Source organism: Myiozetetes cayanensis, unplaced genomic scaffold, assembly GCF_022539395.1.
Source record: "Myiozetetes cayanensis isolate MyiCay16 unplaced genomic scaffold, myiCay2020 scf1, whole genome shotgun sequence".
NCBI classification, from domain to species: Eukaryota; Metazoa; Chordata; class Aves; order Passeriformes; family Tyrannidae; genus Myiozetetes; species Myiozetetes cayanensis.
In genome coordinates this window covers 92158292-92177919 of record NW_026086604.1, presented here as the reverse complement: position 1 = coordinate 92177919, position 19628 = coordinate 92158292, and the positions used below count along the sequence as shown (strand labels likewise).

The following is a 19628-nucleotide window of genomic DNA, read 5'->3' as shown; positions in this document are numbered from 1 at the left end:
GACTTGCAAAGCTGCCAAGTCTTAGGCAGTTTCACATGTGGCTTTTTAAAAAAGAAATTATTGATCACCCCCATAAGAATAGGGATGTAAGGAAGAACTATTAGAGAGGAGACAATGAGAAAGCAGCTTTTCTGCTTGCCAGATGGGGATGAGGTACAGCATGGCCATGGGTACGAGGTACAGCAACCTGATGGGCAAGTCTAAGATGGTGTTTCGAGCAGTGGCCTGGTTTACAGGATATGTTTCCAGCCAGCCAGTCATTGCCTCCACCATGGTGAGTACGTAGCTCTTGCTTTAGCGTGTTCACGGCAGTGGTCCAATGTTGTAAATTTGCCAAACCTCACCATACTGGAAACCCAGCCACTGCCCTCTATTCCAGGGAAATTCTACTCACATGGCTCGCTTAATTGCCGCACATGTTTCACATTCATGAATAACTTGTGTGATGGCCTCCATGGTCAGGTCCACCCCTCGATCACCCATCTGTATCTTGCATCTCTTTTAGATGTCCTGATGTTTCATGGGCCCATCAGGCTGTAAATAGCTTGCCTTTCCGCTCCCAGTCCAAGTCTTCCTGGGCTATTCCAATCTTGGTAGCCTTACCCACCTGCTCATTGTTCTGATGTTCTTCAGTGGCACAGCATTTGGGCATGTGATCATCCACATGACGCACTTTCAGAGTCATGTTTTCCACCCATGCCGTGATGTCCTGCCACAATGCAGCAGCCCAGATGGGTTTACCCCTGCTTTGCCAGTTGGCCTTCCGTTGCTGTAGCCACCCCCATAGGGCGTTAGCCACCATCCAGGAGTCAGCATAGAGGTATAATACAGGCCACTTTTCTCATTCACCTGTCCCTAGGGCTAGCTGGATGGCTTTCATCTCTGTGAACTGGCTTGACTCACCCACTCCTTCAGCAGCTTCAGCGACTCGTCATGTGGGACTCCACACATCAGCTTTCCATCTCCAATGGTTTCCTACCACGTGGCAAGATCCATCAGTAAATAGGGCATTGCCTCTTTCGTTTTCTGGTAACTCATTATGTGGTGGTGCTTCTTGGGCACGAGTCACCTCTTCAGGCAGTGCTCCAAAATCTCTGCCTTCTGACCAGTTCACAATCTCCTCCAGGATTTCTGGGAAATTGGGTTTTCCCACTGGGGCTCATTGTATGATCAAAGCTACCCACTTACTCCACGTAGCACTGGTTGCATGATGTGTTGAGGGGATGTTCCCTTTGAACATCCAGTGCAGCACGGGCAAACGTGGTGCCAAGAGGAGACATGCTGCTGTTCCAACAACTTCTGAGGCGGCTCGAACCCCTCATAGGCTGCTGATACCTCTGTTTCAGTTTGCATGTAGTGGGCTTCTAATCCTCGATAACCCTGGCTCCAAAACACTAATGGTCAACCTTGGGTTTCTCCTGGTGTTCTCTACCAGAGGCTCCAGGTGAGACCATGCTCCCCAGCTGCCATGTATAGGATATTTCACACAACTGGTCCTGTTCAAACAGACCCCAGAGCTACTGCACGGGGTATATCCTGGTTGATCTGCTCAAAGGCCTGTTGTTGCTCAAGAACCCCCTCAAAATGGTTCTTCTTCTGGGTAACTCGATAGAGGGAGCTCACAAGCTGCCTATAACCTGGAATGTGCATCCTCCAGAAACCCACAAGGCTTAGGAAAGCTTGTGTTTCCTTCTTGTTAGGGGGTGGAGATGTAGATGCTATTTTGTTCACTACGTACAGGGGCACATGACGGTGTCCATCCTGCCATTTTATTCCCAAGAACTGGATCTCCCTTGCAGGTCCCTTTACCTTACTTTGTGTTGACGAACGTTGAAGGTGGATAGGGAAGGGGGGACCCCAGGCAAGGGGCTTTTCCTTTTACCCCTGGCTCCGGGGCAGAGCGTGCCCTCCCCCCCCAATCTCGCGGCGTCTCATGGATCCCTAGAGAGACCAGGACACCAGCAGCAAGCAGGGAGAGCAGACAAAGAGAGCTTTATTGTTCTGGGTAACTGCTTAAATAGCTCTTGGGGGGATTAGAGAGTGACCATTGGGAGTCCAGGAGGTATTACAAACCAACCAATTACAAGAAAGGGTTAACAACCAATAGATGAGCTTTCAGTTATCTCTCAGGACTTTCCAAAGTAGACATAAAGACTGAGAATCCTGGGAAGAAGAAGGTATTTCTGGTCAGAGTATTCACTGTCTGACCTTTGTGATGCCAGACCATAGGTCCCCTCACCAGGATCAAAGGAGTTGATCTCAGTCCTTTGATGTCTGAGAGGTTGCTAATTTCTTTCTTGGGTCTCTGCAGCAACTACATGGACAGCTTCTTAACACTTCTCTTCCCTCTTCATTTACGTACTCAGGCTTCCAGCTTAGAGGGGGGTTCACCATCCCACTTCTTCATGTCTTTCCCCATGCCATGCAGAAAGAACCAGAGTTCACCACGTGGCCTGCACTTGGGACTTCCTTTCCCTCTAACTGGGGCAAGAGGGACTGATCTCTTGGGCTGCCCCTGAGATCTTAGATGCTGGCCCATGGGAATGAGGAAGTGCCCAGAATTTATTCTATATTTCAAAGCCAGGAGGACATCACCTCTGCAGCTGGTGGATCCATCTTTGAGTAATGTACTCTTACCAGGTTATTGGAACATGATGCAGGGGTGCTTTGAACCACCTTCCTCCACAGGGCCATTGTGCAAGGAACATCCTCTGGATCTTTGGGGTAGTCATCCCTTCTTAGGTTACTATAGGCCATTTCCAGCACTGCTAATTCTCTCAAGTACTGGATATCTTCATCTGCAGTAGCCCACTTTCTTGGGGAGCTCATTAGATCTTCCTTGAATCACTCAAATTTACTTTATAGTGCAAACATTTCACAGGCATGCCAGCAATTCAAAGAGCCATTTATGTCTCACTACCACACAGTCAACATCAGTTACACACAAACAATGAAAATAAACTGAGCAATCTGAAAACCAGCAAGGAGCCTGCTTCTGAATTAGTCTCACATTGTTCTGCTAGATTGCATTTTGCTTTGGAGAACTCAGGGAAAAAACCCAACAAATCAGTGTACCACAGTTTAAAAACTGCTTATACATTTGCATGGTGCTGCAGATATACGGGGGTACATACAAACACTGTGGGTTTTTGATAGTCAGCAGCTGGAATGTCATGAAGCCCAACATCTGGGATCCCTTGCTAGAGGTCGCAAAATTGAAAGAGGAATTGGAGAGAACAATTTGCAGTCTTTGGAGACGGCTCCTCTCAAGCGTAAGGGAAAGGACTCCAGAATGAAGTAAATAATGTGTTGCCACCTGCCCCCACCCATCTCTCCCTGCCAATCCATGATGCATTTCTTTCTTCTCAAACAGAGGTCATTGTGGTGGAAATCTACCTGGCGTAATATACATATTATTATTGGTATTATTGGTAGGTGCCTAAGAGACACAGCTTCTTGTTATAATGTAGTGCTGTATTTCCTGCTGCTTCCAGCCTTGCCCCACCAGGTACAGCCGTTTTCCAACCTTCTGATCAATACAATATAGCAATATAAGGGCAATGTTATCTCTTTGGTCTTTGTTAGGTGAACATGTCCTTGGTTTTCGGGTGTGAATGCCCTGTTCTTCCTAGAGTGCTCAGAGCAAAGACCGAGGGTGGAAGTTGGTATGAAAGGGGTTCAGGAACTCATAGAATAGATCCGTTCCAAGGTATCAGGGGAAAGGCACTGAAGATCTTATAAGTACAAGGTCATTTATTTAATTTTAGAAATTATGAGAGTATTTCATCTATCATACCACTTCATACTCCATTAGTTTCATATAAAATGTGATTTAAGTAATTGTTTTGCTCTATTTTTCCTTGGTTTGGAGGGTGCTTTTTTTGTAGCTACTGATCATTGCATGGCATGCACTTTATTGAGTTTCATAGCTGGAAATTCAAATTAAGCATTTTCATATTTTTCAGACTTTACACCTTAGATGGAAAACTTGTTCAGAATGGGTCAGACCTGGAGAATGGGCAAATTTATGTTGCAGTGGGTAGAGAAAAGTTTAAGAAGTTGCCATATGGTGATCTGCTGTATAGCAAATCTACACTGAGAAGACCTCAGGGGTAAGTTCTAAAAGTGTGTGATATAATTTTCATGTGCTTGTGTGTGTCAATTTATTTACAAAGTGCCACCAGTAAGGTACAAAAGATGGGTGAGTTAGTATGGATGCAAAACTTTATTGGTAACTTTTGGGAAAGCTGACATAACAAAAAAAAAGTAAAAATGGGAATTCAGAAGACCAGTTCATCTCATAAATGTTCCCTTGATCATTTATCATAAAATTACTGTCAGAGAAAGGATTATTTTGACTTAATTTATTTTTTTCCCGAGGAAAAAAAGATTAGTACAACTGAATGAGACTAGGTGCTGCTAAAGCAGTTATATATACTTTTACTTAGTAATGTTTTTGCTTTATGTTTGGGTCTACTTTTTGTAGGCTAGAACAGTCACTCAGTAGAGTCACAGTCATTTGATAGAGTCGTAAACTGGGTGTCTGTTAGGAGAAACTTGTGCTTTTCATATATTTGGAAAACATGAAAATTGGGAGCCATTTCTTTGAAATAAATGTAAAGAATGGAAATTTGTCCCATAAATTGGTGTAGTTTAGAGAATTTACCCAAATTCTGCATATGAACTAGCATGTAATGTATATTTCTTTTTTTTTGTAAGTGAGCAACTAGTCAAGAGTGTGAATAACTTGAAAGTATTTTGGGAAACAACATTTGCAACTAATGCATTTAGGATAGTGAAAAGTTACATTCATCAATCATGTAAACAGTTTTGTTGAAATTGCTGGAACTTTTCTTTGCAATAGTTGTAAGGGGCATTCACATAGTAATTCACTGAATACTGCTTTGTAAATTCATGGCACATAAAATATGCATTGGGGGGAAACGTAATGCACTTGTGTGAATAAGTTAATGGTTATGCATAATAGTCTAATGAACAGGAATGAGTGATTCTCAGTAAAGACAGGCAATGAAAAAAAAAATAAGTTTTGTCCCATGGCCATCTTTGTGTTACCTGACTTGATTATTGATACATAGTGTCTGTAATGCTGACAGTGTACCCAGATCTAAGATATGGCTTATTTCTGCAGTTCCAAAGCCTCTGCACTACCTCCAATTGTGGGAACTCGAAAGTCTAAAGGCAGCGTAAGTATCAAGTTTATAATTTTGCTGAATTCTGGAAAATGGAAAGTTCCTGTCCTTTGTGTTCTAATTAAATCTATGGTGCGGCGCTATCACTGCCGAGACCCGGGTTCGATTCCCGGTCAGGGCCACTCCCGGGCAGGTGGGGCTCGTTAGCCCTTAAAGGCAACCCACCTACGTCCTGAGGACCTCGCTGCCGCTGTCCAAGCTCGCTTGGCCCCGGCAGATGAACCTTAGGATTAAAGGGTGGGCTCAGTTCCGCACACACTGTGTCTCACCTAAAAAATCCAATGCGCAGGCTGGAAGGTGGAAAGACCTTCCCCGGATCTTCGCTCGCGAAGACTGGCCATTATTATAAATCTGTAAAGAAAAAAATTCGGAGCCTCCTGGTGGTATGCATATTAAAACTTGATGAATCTGTAGCTATTTGCAGTGTCAATTACACAAAAGAAATCCTAAAAAATATTATTGCAATAATGGCTGCTTTATTTTTTTATGAAACCTCGAAGAGCAAAGGTCAGCTACTGCCTTAAGGTCTTTCCTAGAAACCTGATCAGATATATTTGTGTATTTATTTATTTATTTATTTATTCAAGTTATACACCTAGAGGAAAAACACAGAACCTTTTACAAAACATCTGCAGAAAATAGTGTTATTGCACTCTTGAGTCTGAGTAAGGCCCCAGACTGGTTTCCAGTCTGGTGTGTTTTGTCATAAGTAACCATTAAATACAGAGCTTCATCCTCCACTGCTTTGTATCCTGTGTAGCTACTTTTGTTTGTGCAAAATGAGTCATAGAATCAATTAGGGTTGGAAAAGACCTCCAAGATCATCAAGTCCAACCTTTGACCCATCAGCACCACATCAACTAAGCACTAAGTAGTAGCACTAAGTGCGATGTCCAGTTATTTCTTGAACACTTCCAGGAGTGGTGACTCCACCACTTCCTTGGGCAACCTGTTCCAATGCTTAATCATCCTTTCAGTAACTAAATTTTTCCTTATGTCCAACCTGAACCTCTCTTGATGCAGCTTGAGGCCATTTTCTCTTGTCTTGTTGCTAGCTGATTGGAAGAAGAGGCTGACCTCCACCTTACTACAACAAGAGTCCTCTGTGAATTTAAAACAGAAGCAAAAGAGAATTTAAGTGTCTGTTTCCACCAAGTCTGTGCAAGTGCAATTTACTGTACAAGGCAGCAGGGAGTCAGACTCAGAGTCTGTCATTAAAATTGTGGTAGTTGATCATATCTATTAATTGTTTACAAAACAAACAAAAACAAATCCCTGGAACTACTAAAAAGAAATAAGCAATAAAATATATAAGTATCTGTTCCATTCTGTTGGAATTCAGTAGAAGATAAAACTTCAGTAAAAAACATACCTTTGAGTGTTGTTTGGTTTTAAAATGTGAACTTTACATTTGTCAAACCAACTCTTTAGGAGTTCTAGCTTCCTGCCTCTTCTCGTATTGCTTAACAACAGGTACACAAATTTATTTAATATTCACTTCTACTGCATTGGGATTGACGCTTGATAACAAGTGTCAAAACTTAAAGAAACAGGAATATGTATTACTGCTCTAAATATCTAATGCAACACTTGAACTGGTATGAATCATGCAATTGTTTGCTTCAGTTTGATATTTACACTTCTTTAATATTATTTCTTGGAAGTAGCAGTCTCCAGTTTGAATCCAAAGAGATATGAATATTGCCATGTACTTGTTTCTCTTTATAGAGAAAGGATGAGTGGTAGATTTGATGGTACTGGTAGATAAATGCTAGATTAGATGGTAAAAGCAAGATGGTATTTAAGTAAAATATTTTTAATAGAACTGATTTCTGCTGTTTATGTGAAAATTAGAAGAATCGCATAAAAATGTATTAATGTATGCAGGATTTTAAAAGAAATGTGGGATTTTGTTCAGGACTTATTTTTCTGAAAGATTTTAGTTCTGTATACTGTCACCTCTTAACTTTAGCACTGAGGTGAAAGAAATGAAAGGCTCTTCTGGCGTGCAGTTTCTAAAATGGCATGAATTGCTCAGGCAACTACACTAAGTGGCACAATGAAGTAGAATATGCTGATCTTATGTCATTCAGGTAAGTCTGTGGTAAGGTGAACTGTTCCAGATGCCAACAAGGTTTTCTGCCTTACCTGCTTAGGTGTTTTGTTGTTATATGGAGTGTTTTGACAGAACTGGATTAGAAAGAAACTTCTGAGGGGAAACGAAGAGGGTGTTCAGTTGCTAAAGTCTTTACACAGCCCAGAGCAATACAAACAGCGCCCTAAAGGGCTGCTAAATACAGTTCAGCTTTTTGCTGATGTTGATTGTGAACAAGATCTAAACTGATGAAAAATGTGCATAAATAATAAAATTCCTGGCTAGAACACCCAGGATCATACATCAAAGCTGTAAAAATAAGGACCAGGTTTCTGGTTCTGTTTCTAGAAGAGCACAGAGCAAGCAGGGGAACTGGCTGATATCCTTGAAGATGATTCTGAGGTGATGTGTGAACAAACCCCTTTCTTAGTGTCTACTTGGCAGTGTTACTGCCACAGAAAGACTGTCGTTCTCCTCCAGCTTCTCTTGACACTTAAAATAATGCCCATGTCTCATTTTAACAGACAATGATTTATTAGCAACTTATATATGTTACACCTTGCGACTTTCCACACATGTGGAGGAGATATAACTGTATATATATGATGCATGCATGCATATATTCATCTAGCCATTCTTTTCATTAAATGAAGCATTATTTTCTTCTGATAAATATGTTATTTTGTACAGAGAGTTGTTGAGAAGAATTTAATTAGTCAAATCATACAGTAAGGTGATGAGACAGTTACGCTTGCTTTTCTGAATAATTTAAGATATAACTTGAATGTACTGCTTGTAAGTTAATATGCTTTATACTTGATACCAGTCCTTACTGAAATTAAAAAAATAAACTTTGTAATTTGCATCAGTGATAGTTATGTACAGTTTTTTCCAGGGAAATGATCGGCAATCTAAATCTACTGCTGGATCCAGTGACCAGGGAGAAAACTGTTCCTCACCTCAACTTCCCAAAGGGAAAGACAAAAAAAACCAGAATCCAGAGAATTCTGTGTCCAGACAACACTTTTCTAACAACTCTACGGAAGTAAAACAGACAGAAACAACCTCCACAGTAGTCCTTCAATATAATGGTCAGTACTGAGATATTTTCAGTTAAAATGGTGAAACAATAGAATAATATATTACATAGCTCTTGAATTGTTTATTTTCTCTGGCTAACTGAAATAGCAAAAGTTCTTTCTGCTTAGGAAATGCACCTGTGATTAACTGCTACATTCCTGGCCTCATTTACATATCATAGGAGGCTCTGTGTGATTTTTAGTATACCTTGGAAGTTAAGCTGATGTGGTTCTATCTCTATGCTTTTGGCCAAGCAAAATAAAAACCCTATTTTTGTTGTTTTCCACTGTTCTGCCCTGCAAGAAGGAGAAAAAAAGGAGCTGGTCTTCTCCAAGGACACCTTCTGTCCCTGGTGATTCCTGTTTAGCTGCCTAGCTCTGTGTAACAAAATGACTAGACCCTGGGGGAATAATACAAACACAAACTCCAGTTAGTGAAAAGCTGCTGACACCAGTCATACAGCAGAGCTGTACTGGCCCTTTCAGAATTTGCCCCCCACAGCCAGTGCTGTGACAGCAGGTACAGCAATTTACAAATTTAGTTGTAAACATCCTCTTTGAGAGACTGTTTTTCTTATCTTACAGTGTGATATTCTCCTTCACCCCCTTTTTTTTTTTTTTTAAGTGCTAGAAGTCTGGCCCCTCATTGCTGCCATTCTGGCAGTACTGAACTCCTCTGAATCTCTAGGTGTGACTAGAAAGATCTAAGTCAGCCCTCTCACCTTAAGAATAGCCAAGGCACATAACTTTTTCTCATAGGTATAGTGCCATTATGGTGATTTTCTATATGCTATTTATTTGGGCCTGAGAGTATTTTTAAGTAAAGTTTCTACAGGTGTTTTCTGGAAGCAAACGGCCCCCTCTTGCTGAGGTGAGAGAAATTCATTCTTTGCCTTTGTCAGACTTGCATTAAGTTATCAGATGTGTCCCATTGCCTTCTTTCATTTCCCAGTGGAGAGAAAAGTCCTAGTAGGAGCAATCGTTTCTCTGTCCTTTCAGCAGGCAGTGATTAAGAGTCAAATCTTACTTTAGTAGATAGCAGACAAATATAGGGAAGTATTTACCTCTCTCTATTCAATGCCACTGCTGCTCCACCTGCTGACAGAAATAGTCAGAAAGTCACCAAGTTTATTGAAGAAGAGAGTGCTTCCTTCTCACTTCAGCTTTTCCATGCTTTGTGAGTCTTGTGTAACTAGGAGAAGCTCTTCAAGGCAGCAGGTTTTCTAGTTTGAGTTCAAGTGTATGTTAGGAGAAGCTCTTTGTTCTTTCTGTGATCCTCTATTTTTCCTCCATATATAAAGACCAGCTAGTAAAAGTAGGAATGGGCAGCAGTAGCCAGTAGGGTGTCAGTCTTTTCTTCCACGTAACAAGTAACAGGACAAGAGAAATAGCCTCAAGTTGCGCCAGGAGAGGTTTAGATTGGATATGAGGAAAAATTTCCTCACAGAAGGGTTTGTAAAGCATTGGACCATGCTGCCCAGGGAAGTGGTGGAGTCACTATCCCTGGAAGTGTTCAAAAAAGTGTGGATATGGCACTCGAGGACATGGTATAATAGTGAACAGGGTGGTGGTGCTAGGTTGACAGTGGACTTGATGATCTTGAAGATCTTTTGCAACCTTAGAATTCTGTGATTCTAACTCTTGAGAAATTAAAGGAAAAGGTCTTTTCACTTCTGACCCTGTGTGGGAGCTCCGCTGTAGTTAGAACTTAGGTAGTTTGTAGTGAAGTAGTTAAAAGAAAATGCACTATGCTGACTACAAATGGTCATCTCCCACAAAATTTTTGTCTTCTGTGCATTCTCTTCTGATCACACCTCAATATGGTCACATCTGAAGCACAGGCCAGGCAGGCTGTAAGAGCTGTGAGCTGCCTCTTGCCTAGCCTACCCTCAATGTCAACGATCATTCAATATTTCTGTCCTTTATGGTTTGAAGGAACTGAACTGCTGTGTGATTCGTGACAATGTTAAACTTACTGCCAAAGACGTACGATTTTGTGATTTGGTAGCCTGTTTTGCTATCAAGTTTGGTTCTTTAATTCTCATTAGCTGAATATTTTTCACCCATGAGACTATTTGTTGAGTTACATATAGCGCAGGAGCTTGATTAAGTATTTTCTAAATTATAAATTATCTATCTTCAGGAGGTAAGCAGAAGTTCTTAGCTGATTGAGATACATTTTAGAATGGAGGTAGGCAGTGGAGCAGTCCCCTTCAAAAACTAGAGAACCTCATCAGTCAAATCAGCTTTATGAGCCCACGGACCACAACTCCTTCAGTGGGGGATCTGAGAAACAAGCAGATGTGTTGAAGTAAGCGAAGCCTGAAACATTCTGCCCTCATCAGCACTGGCATAGATTTTATGGTACATCATAGAAGAGTCAGATCAGCAGCCTTTAGCTCAGAAGCTTTAGATATGTTATTAGTACTATCACTTGTTGGTTCCTTTATGAGAAACTTTGTCTGTCACATCCTCACCAGTGCCAGTTTTTTTCAGAAAACATTGTTCTTCACATCCTCAGAATGTTTAACTTTGGGATTTGAGGCCAGTCAGGCTTGTCTCAGCAGTCTTCAATGCCCAAAGCAGTGTGACTCCCCTTCTAGTGTTTTACCCCCACTTTGGCAGAGCATCCTGCTACATCTTGTACACAGCTCTCTTTTCCAGTTATTTGATGATGCTTTTCCTTGAGTCCATGTGACCCTTTATTAATTTTATCTGATTTGGTCTGTTTATTTTCCATCCCATCTGTTGGTCTTTTCTCAAGTAATCCTTTCTACCTGTTCCTGATTCACCAGGTTCTGGAGGTCCGGGTTCAAATCTCTGTTTCTTAGTCTTCTTGGCTGATTTTGGGCAATTGCTTGGGCTTAGATACCTTCTGCAGTCAGTGAAACATCTATATGAAGAGAACCATGTGTAACAGGAGGCAGTTCAGCCCTCCTAAGCTGTTCCCACCTCTCTGAAACTTCCTCCATGTGCCTAAAGGGTATGTCAGAGAGCAGCTATGGAAATACTTGGTTTGCCAAGGCTCTTGTGGAGTCACTGCATAGGGTCAGAGATAGCGAGTAAGAAGACAAAAGCTCTCCTAGGTTAATTCTCCACCTGGTTATCACAAGCCTTTTCCTTTAATCAGCTTGGGAGCAGGGTGGATGTAACATTTCTGTTTGTCTGTTTTTCTGTTCCTCTTGTACTCAGCCATGTGTAGCTTTGCAAAGACATGCTGTGGTTTTGAAGAACAAACTGTCAAGAGACTGCGTCAGCTGTATAACAGGCATCTTTATAAAGTAACTTCATAGCTTGAAACATTTTCTTTAGACTTTCTTTAGATGGTAAATAAAAAGATAGCCAATCACCAACCATATGAGGTTAAACTAGAGGAAATGTCAGATTCTACACCTGAGACAGGGCAACCTTGATTATGTGTTTAGACCAGGAAACAAGGGGCTGTAGAGCAGCCCTGCGGAAAGAGACCTGGGAGTCCTGGTTGATGGCAAGTTGAATCTGAGTCAGCAGTGCCCTGGCAGCCAGGAGGGCCAACCATGTCCTGGAGGGGAATCAGGCACAGCATCACCAGCCCGTCGAGGGAGGGGATTGTCCTGCTCTGCTCTGCACTGGTGCAGCCTCATCTTGAATATTGTGTGCAGTTTTGGGCACTGCAATGTAAGAAAGACATGAAGCTATTAGAGAGTGTCCAAAGGAGGGCAACAAAGATGGTGAAGGGCTATGAGGGGAAGCCGTATGAGGAGCAGCTGAGGTCACTTGGTGTGTTCAGACTGGATAAGAGGAGACTGAGGGGAGACCTCATTGCAGTCCACAACTTCCTTGTGAGGGGAAGGGGAGGGGCAGGCACTGATTTCTTCACTCTCACGACCAGTGATGGGACCCAAGGAAATGGCATGAATTTGAGTCAGGACAGATTTAGGTCAGATGTCAGGAAAAGTTTTTTCATGCAGAGGGTTGTTGAGCACTGGAAGAGGGTCCCAGGGAAGTGATCACGGCACCAAGCCTGAGTTTAAGAAGTGTTTGGACAGTGCTCTCAGGCATGTGGTGTGATTCTTGGGGTGTCCTGCGCAGGGTCAGGAGGTGGACTCGATGATCCTGGTGGGTCCCTACCAGCTCAGCATATCCTGTGATTCTATTACTTTATTCAAGTCATAATTCATAAACATGTAGCTTTCTTTTGGAGTGCTTTTATTGCTCCAAGTCATTAGGTGAGTGTGAAACATAAATTTTTTTCTGACTAATACAAAGTCATTCTTTTGAATGTATCCTTAAAATATGTGTCTTGATGCTCTTAAAAAAAGTTTGTGGTGTATTTTTGATGGTTGATTTAAGGGCTATGACTTTAAAACAAAATTATTTTTCTGCACAATTGTAGTATACTTTGTATTAAAATAATGGAAGTGTGATTAGGACTCAACAGAGCAAAGAATTTTGGTTTTTTACATTTTAAGCATTTTAAGTATTTATTACGAGTTAATGTGAATGGCGTGCTGCAGCTGTGGAAAAAGAATCTTTAATTCAGTTAAAAGGAAAGAAAGCCAACAGGCAAACTTGTTAAAAACTAAAGAACTGTTGTTTAATTTTTAACAAAAAAAAAACTTCATTGAAGTTCATGCTTAAAGATACTGAGCCTCTGGGTTTCAGAATACAAATAAACGGCCATGGCTTACCTTGGCAGCCAGATATGCTGTGTGCATGTTTGTACTTATCCAGTGCTTACATGCTTTATTTACATGTGTGCTGAGGACCATCGTGCTCCCCTTGGGGTGTGGAAGGAGTTTAAACAATTAGGACAATATGTTAGGATCCAAAGGGCAGATGAAGGGTACTTCTCTGTGAGTACTTCTTCACCAGTTGTTTTCAGTACTTCTTCATATACTGAAGACCTGCATTAACATCTTGAAAGGGCAGAATACAGGCTGCACAAGCTCTTCCCCTCCTTGTAATGTGTACTTTTAGTGCCCTGAAATGGCTCCCTGTCATCTCCCTTGCTCTGTCCTGGTTTGTCACCTTGTCTCTTAGTGAGATGGACACCTGCAGTGGTTGTGTGACTACTGGGACTGAAGTGGATGATGAAAATATCTTAAAAGCTGGTAATGGGGTGTTTTATTTCGATTTAAGACTCTTCTGTTTCACCTGGAGGTGCAGCTTCCCACTTAGGCAGGCAACTAGTACCATACAGTTGTAGGTGTAGTATTTTAGCTAGATTCAGTTAGTGGAAAGGAGCATTCAGCTTTTATTCCTAGTTTGCTTGTACCTTTTGAAGACTGCCTCAGATACATGTTTGAGGAACAGAAATTGGGAGGGAAGAGTTTCTTCCTTTGCCCAGAAATGCCAAGATGAAGCTTTGCCCTTGCAGGGTGAAGAGGACAAGTAGGAGCAGGCACAAGCATTTCTCTTGTCTGTCTGTATTTACTGCATGTTAGCCAAAGTGCTCCTCAGGCTGATAGTATTCGAACTCTACATAGCAATATCTACAAGACGCTTATTTGCAAAGACTCCAGCTGTAGTGTAGTTGGCCTCACCTTTGCCATGTCCATTCAGAAGGCATGAACAGACATTCAGAAGAGCCTGTTTATTTGGAGAAGCTGTTTCAATCTGTTTCCCTGGGCCAACAAGAAAGATGCAGGAAATCATAAAAGTTTCTTGAATGTGGTGCACTTTCAGATCCCACCTGATACTGGAAACTTGTTGAGGGTGAGGTGAATCTTGTCTATCTACCTCCGTAAGAGGTTTAGAGGATTAATTCAAGCTGGGCTTCCAGGCTTCAGCTGTCAAGGAGAGACAACTGTGTCTGGAGATGCCCTTTCTCTCAGCTGACAGTGAAATTAGAAATGTGGTTTAGACCAGATGCTGAAGTATTGGATGTATCATGTATGTAATTGCTGCCTTGAATTATGATAATTTCAGGTTCATTTTAGAGTGAGGAGTCCTATTCTGAAGTGGAAAACTAGAAGCCAGCTCCAGTAACACAGTGATAATAATGGCTCCTAAGTACTGTTTTGATCAGTACAGCTCCACTGTCTAGTTCCTCAGCTGGATTTGCAGATTTATTCCAAACACTTCCTTCAAATTCAAAGACTTTGAATTGGATAAGGGAAGCACTTATCACAGTCTTAGAAATTTTTTTTTTAATTATTATTTTATTTTTTACTGATGGACAGTGAAAAAGATTCTTGACATTGTAATTGGTTGCATTTGGCTGTCACTGATAAGGAATTAATTTCTCTTAATCTGAAACCAATAAACTGCACAGGGAGTTTTCACATGCACTTTTTGGGGTGGATGAAAATAGATAAAGAGAAAATATTCATAATAGAGAATGTATCCTGCATTCTTTGCTCTCCTTTTCCCTGCCAATTTAGCAGTTACGTGGAATCTTCTCTCTTTTGAGTGCTAGACTGTTTGAAAGTGATTGTTTCCTGGATATTAACATCTGAAGAATTATACACATAGTGTATTTAAAGCTTAACTTAATCTTCCAACTGAGTTTAGTTGGGCTAGCTGTGTATGTACTTTGAATTTATTTTTTTATGCACTGAGAATTTCTCCAGCATGCCATTCATATTACAACTGATCCGTGTCATAATCCTCTTAAATCAAGATGATTAAAGAATTTCTTATAGTCGAAAACTCTTTGTGCAAGATTTAAATTCACCACTTCTTAGGGCAAATCCAGTAGACTGTGAGCTGATGCTTTGGTTTCTGTAACATATAAGGCATACTATTAATGTTATGATTGGGTTCTCATTTAATTGGTAGAAATCTTAATAACATTAAATATGTTGTATTTAATAGTAATTGCAACTAAAAGTGTGAGGTTTAGAGCTTAGACTAGTGCAGCTGGTTCAGCAGAATTTGGGTTTATGAAAGGGACACCAAAGGCACATTTAATTATGAGCAGCTTGGTTTAAGGTTTAAAAAAAAAAGAACCACCATAAACCCCCAAACCTATTAATTTTTTCGTTTGCGTAGCATCCTGTAAAGAGTATACCTAGGAAGTTGAATAGAAAATTCAGGAGTGTAGCAGAAAATTCTCAGAGGGCAGTACCCTCTTTTAAAACCTATTCCATTCAATACAATGGTTTAATTGTGGTCTCAAGGCTTGCGAAGGAATTCCCCACACAAACTATAGAACAAGTTCTAGAGGTCATAGACTGTGAAGTTTGAGTTTTCGCTGTGGTTTGGAAGTCATATACTGGACATGAGCTGAGTCGCTCCACAGTTTTTCAGATCTATTTTTGAGTATTATAAGGTCTTAGAAGTTAGCAGTCATTTAAATTTCCTGGTTTTGTTATTGTCTAAAAAAAGGAAGAAAAATGCCAACCCATATTTAAAGGGAAAGCTGCACAGGACATCAGGTATGGCACCCCCTTGCTCTCAATTGCTTTCAGTAAAATGATGAACTTGCCAGAGTACAAGCCTGGGCCACCGAATATCAACTGTGAATTGTGAGCTAAAACTTTTGTTGTTCATTTTTTCCTGCTGACAACTTCTAGGATTAAAAAAAAACCTCTCTCTAGTTAAAACATAGACCATATTTACTGCTGTGTTGTCAAAGCAGACAAAAAAGGTGCTGAAGAAAGAGAGATCATCTTGTTTGCAGAGATTTTACAGGACCTGTGTAGTAGGAGACAAAATGGCAATCTATAGCAAGAAATGAGAACCCTTTTTGCTGTTAGTGTGTACTGTTGCAGTGCTGAATTATGGCAGCCAGAGTTTACTCACCTCAGTGGGTAACTAAGGTGATGGTAAACCTTGCAGCCTTTTTCTTTGAGCATGTGGTGAATTTCTTTGGGTTTGCTTTTAGTGAAGTGAATACTTTGTAAAATGGGCAAATATATACCTATCAGCAGGAAAGCCATGTTGCTTAACACCCTGAAGGAGGGTGTGTAAGTGTAGTGATGCTTGGTTTGGAATGACAACCAGGGCAGACATTTCAGGGCTTGTGCATTTGTTTTGTGGTGGTTTAGCCCTTAGGACCCAGCTGTACCCAAGAGAGGGCTGAGTTATGGAACAGGCATGGAATGAAAAAAGATGTGGCTGAATGAGGACTGCTTCGTTAATTTCAAAATGCAAGTGTTCTTAATGATCTATAGTTTAAATAAATTAATAAATTATCTGCTTAGAAACGTGGAGAATAAATGAGGTGAAGGACCAAAGTAGGGAGAAAGAATTAACAAACCATTGTATTGTGACACTGAGTCCCTTATTTTTGTAGGTGTTGATGTGAAAAGATGACTGAGCTATTGCAGCTTTTTCGTTTGCTCTAACATTACCATATTTCCTATCAGTAAAGGAGACTGCTGCATACAAGGGCAACCCCTAGAAGCACCTTTTGCAATTTCTGTTGAGGTAGTCAGATATCAGCATTCTATAATGGTGTCAAATGGTATTAGGAATTCAATATTTTCTGAAGAGAGTATTTAATTGCTTAGCAGCTTGAGGCTGCAGTACCATCAAGTGAAGAAAAACATGTATTTTTTAATATTCGCAGCAATCTCATATGTATATTACTACTAGTTTCTTTTGAATTCCATTGCTTTTTGGTGATAGGAGTCACGTGCAAAGCTACCCTGAAGGCAATGGGTTTTTGTTGGAAATGGACCTTGTACAACAGCAATACTTTAGAATTTAAAAAAAAAAAAAAAAACAAAAAAAAAACAACCAAACAAAACCACACAAAACCCCCGGAAAATAAGGTTATATTGTACACAGGCGTTAACACTGTAAATAAACATATTTACATAACATAAACACACAAACATAAATATTTGCTATTCCTCATAGCAAACAATTCAACTTAATGAGTGAATTTTTTCTTTTTTAATTTTTTTTTAATTTGACTTACTATTTTTATGAGGCAGCCTCTATAGTAAGTCACATTAATTTTTTTTATAGTAACATTAACTTCCCTCCCTACAAACAGGGCTTGGAGTTAGTAAATGCCTCGGATTTCTACAAAATATTCAGGGCAGACTATTATTACAATGACTTTTTTATTTCTATTACTAAACTGCAATCAGTTTAAATTCTGAAATGCATTAATATTTGTAAAATGTTGTAATTTGTGCTGGAGTAAATGTTTTACAGTTAATATCATTTAAGAAAGAAGCTTATATAAAAGCCATTAATTTCTATGCTTAATTATTTTTAAAAAAACACATATTTTTTATGAGTTAGTTTAATGTATAAATCAATTAGTATTTAATAAAGTCATATAACCGTCTTGTTTATCAAAGTGTAGAAAAGGGATTCCAGCTGAAGTACTGAATGGCATCAGACAGAAGATGATCTTTGCACTTTAGCCAAGGCTTGGTAGTTATACATGCACCAATTCATGGCTTCTTTCTGTACATGCTGAATTGACTGACTGCACAATCGTCTGATCGTCTGTATATTGAGACAATCAGTAACATGTAACAGATGAAATGTTTCTAATCAAAATCTTTTGGGCATTTCCCTCTTGTGATCTGTTATTTGCCCTTCTACAGTTTTTTTCCCCCTGTTTTTCCTGAATTACTGAACATGACCCTGTTTTAAAATAATTAGAAATAATGGGAGGATTTTTTTAGGTTACCTAAGTTCTCTCTATAAAGGATATAAAAAATAGTGCTGATTTTTGGCTCAAGACAGTTTGTTTTCACACAGTGACTGGGAAAACCTGAGAAAAACCAGTATTTTCTGGTTCTCTGGACACCATGGAAAAATATTCCCCTAGAAGATCAGGAGACTTTCAATAATATTTTGCTTGGCCTCTTGACAGAAGCAGCACTTGCTGTGGCATGGAGAACTGAGAACCTAACTGAAATAAATCCTCTGATTTATACTTGTCAGCAAAGCTGTGGGGAGACATTTTGGAGCTCAAAGTGCCCTTGAATCCCTTGCTACCATTATACTCTACTCAACTTGAAGACAAGGGGTAGAGTGTGTCATAGCTTGAGTGTAAGGCTTAGACGCACCTTCCTTTCTTACCCCCTTTCAGAGCTCTTCTGAAACCTAGTGTTGCCATGCCCTATCTGTGGTCAATTCTGAGGTAGTACAAGGCATGAGAAAGTCGGAGCTAGCTCATACAGGAGGGGCGTGTTTAATCTACAATATTGTATGAACTGTTTGGAGTAGTCGTAAATGTTCCCTCTAATGGAAGTGCTGGGAATTTTCAGTGAGATACACCACTTATTTCTGCTGCAGTAGAGATTGCAGTATAAGCCCATAACTATACAGAATGAAGACTTGCAAAAATACTCCTTCGTGTAATTTACAGCGTTTCTCCCTTAGAGACATGTGTAGAAACTGACTAACGATTCGGAGACAGAGATATGAAATATTGCATCAATAAGATTTTTTCATCCTTGTTTTTTTTTTCTAAACCAAAAGGCATTTCTGAAATATTAGCTATAAAATATAAGGCAAAGTTACCCAAATGAACACATTTCCTTGGGAGTAGCTCAGAGCACTGATAATAGTGATTAATGTGGCCTGCAAACTCCTACTTGACAAGATCTTGACACAGAATCTCATAAACAAGGAATGTGTTGGCCTTTCACTCAGCTGCCCTCCTCCAGATACTTGTAGCTTCACATGCATAAAGTGTAAATACTTCTGGCTGAAGTAGAGTAGCAACACTGACAATGTTTACATTTTAAGCTATTTTCTTAATGCTCCATTTAGTCAAGTTAATTTAAATGTAAATTATTTTGCAATTTTTGTATTTCTTTTCACTTTTCGTAACAAAAGACTAGAGTGCGTGTCCTATCCTTGCCATTTTCTTTGGAATTTTTTATTTGTTCAAGTGTTACAATTTCAGTTAGTGTAATTTTTTTCTTCACCTGTTTTAGCGCATTTCAGACCTAAGTGTTTTTCTTTCTTCCCCAACTGTTAATGATACATTTATTTTGGACATTTGCTTTCCATTCTCTTACGTTTGTGAAGAGGTAAATAATTAATTTCCCTTTTGTTGTAATTTTTCTATTTTCCTTAAATAATATTTTCACTCTGTGAAAGAACAGGAATGCTGTGAGAGTGAAACACTAACTGAAAGCCCTGTTAGAGTGCTTTCTGTGCAAGACAATGAACAGCAGTATCCATGAGAGATGCTGCAATGTTGTGCAGAGTTCTTTTCAACTAATTTCTTTTTATTTATGACCAACTTTCTGAGCAAGCATCTATTAGAAAGTGCTTGGAGGAAATTCCATGGAGATTTCAGTTTTTGCTTATTGAAATCCCCCTGCTACTACCTTTTTT

The 19628-nt window shown here is 40.0% G+C and overlaps 1 protein-coding gene across 1 annotated transcript in view; it reads left to right on the top strand.

Annotated features, from left to right (window-relative positions):
• Positions 1–19628, top strand: part of DCDC2 (doublecortin domain containing 2) — a 63502-nt gene that overhangs the window by 24931 nt on the left and 18943 nt on the right. Inside the window, exons 5-7 of the mRNA XM_050308892.1 lie at positions 3966–4112; positions 5150–5204; positions 8201–8396. Coding sequence (XP_050164849.1) covers positions 3966–4112; positions 5150–5204; positions 8201–8396 — 398 coding nt within the window. The remainder of the gene's footprint in view (positions 1–3965; positions 4113–5149; positions 5205–8200; positions 8397–19628) is intronic.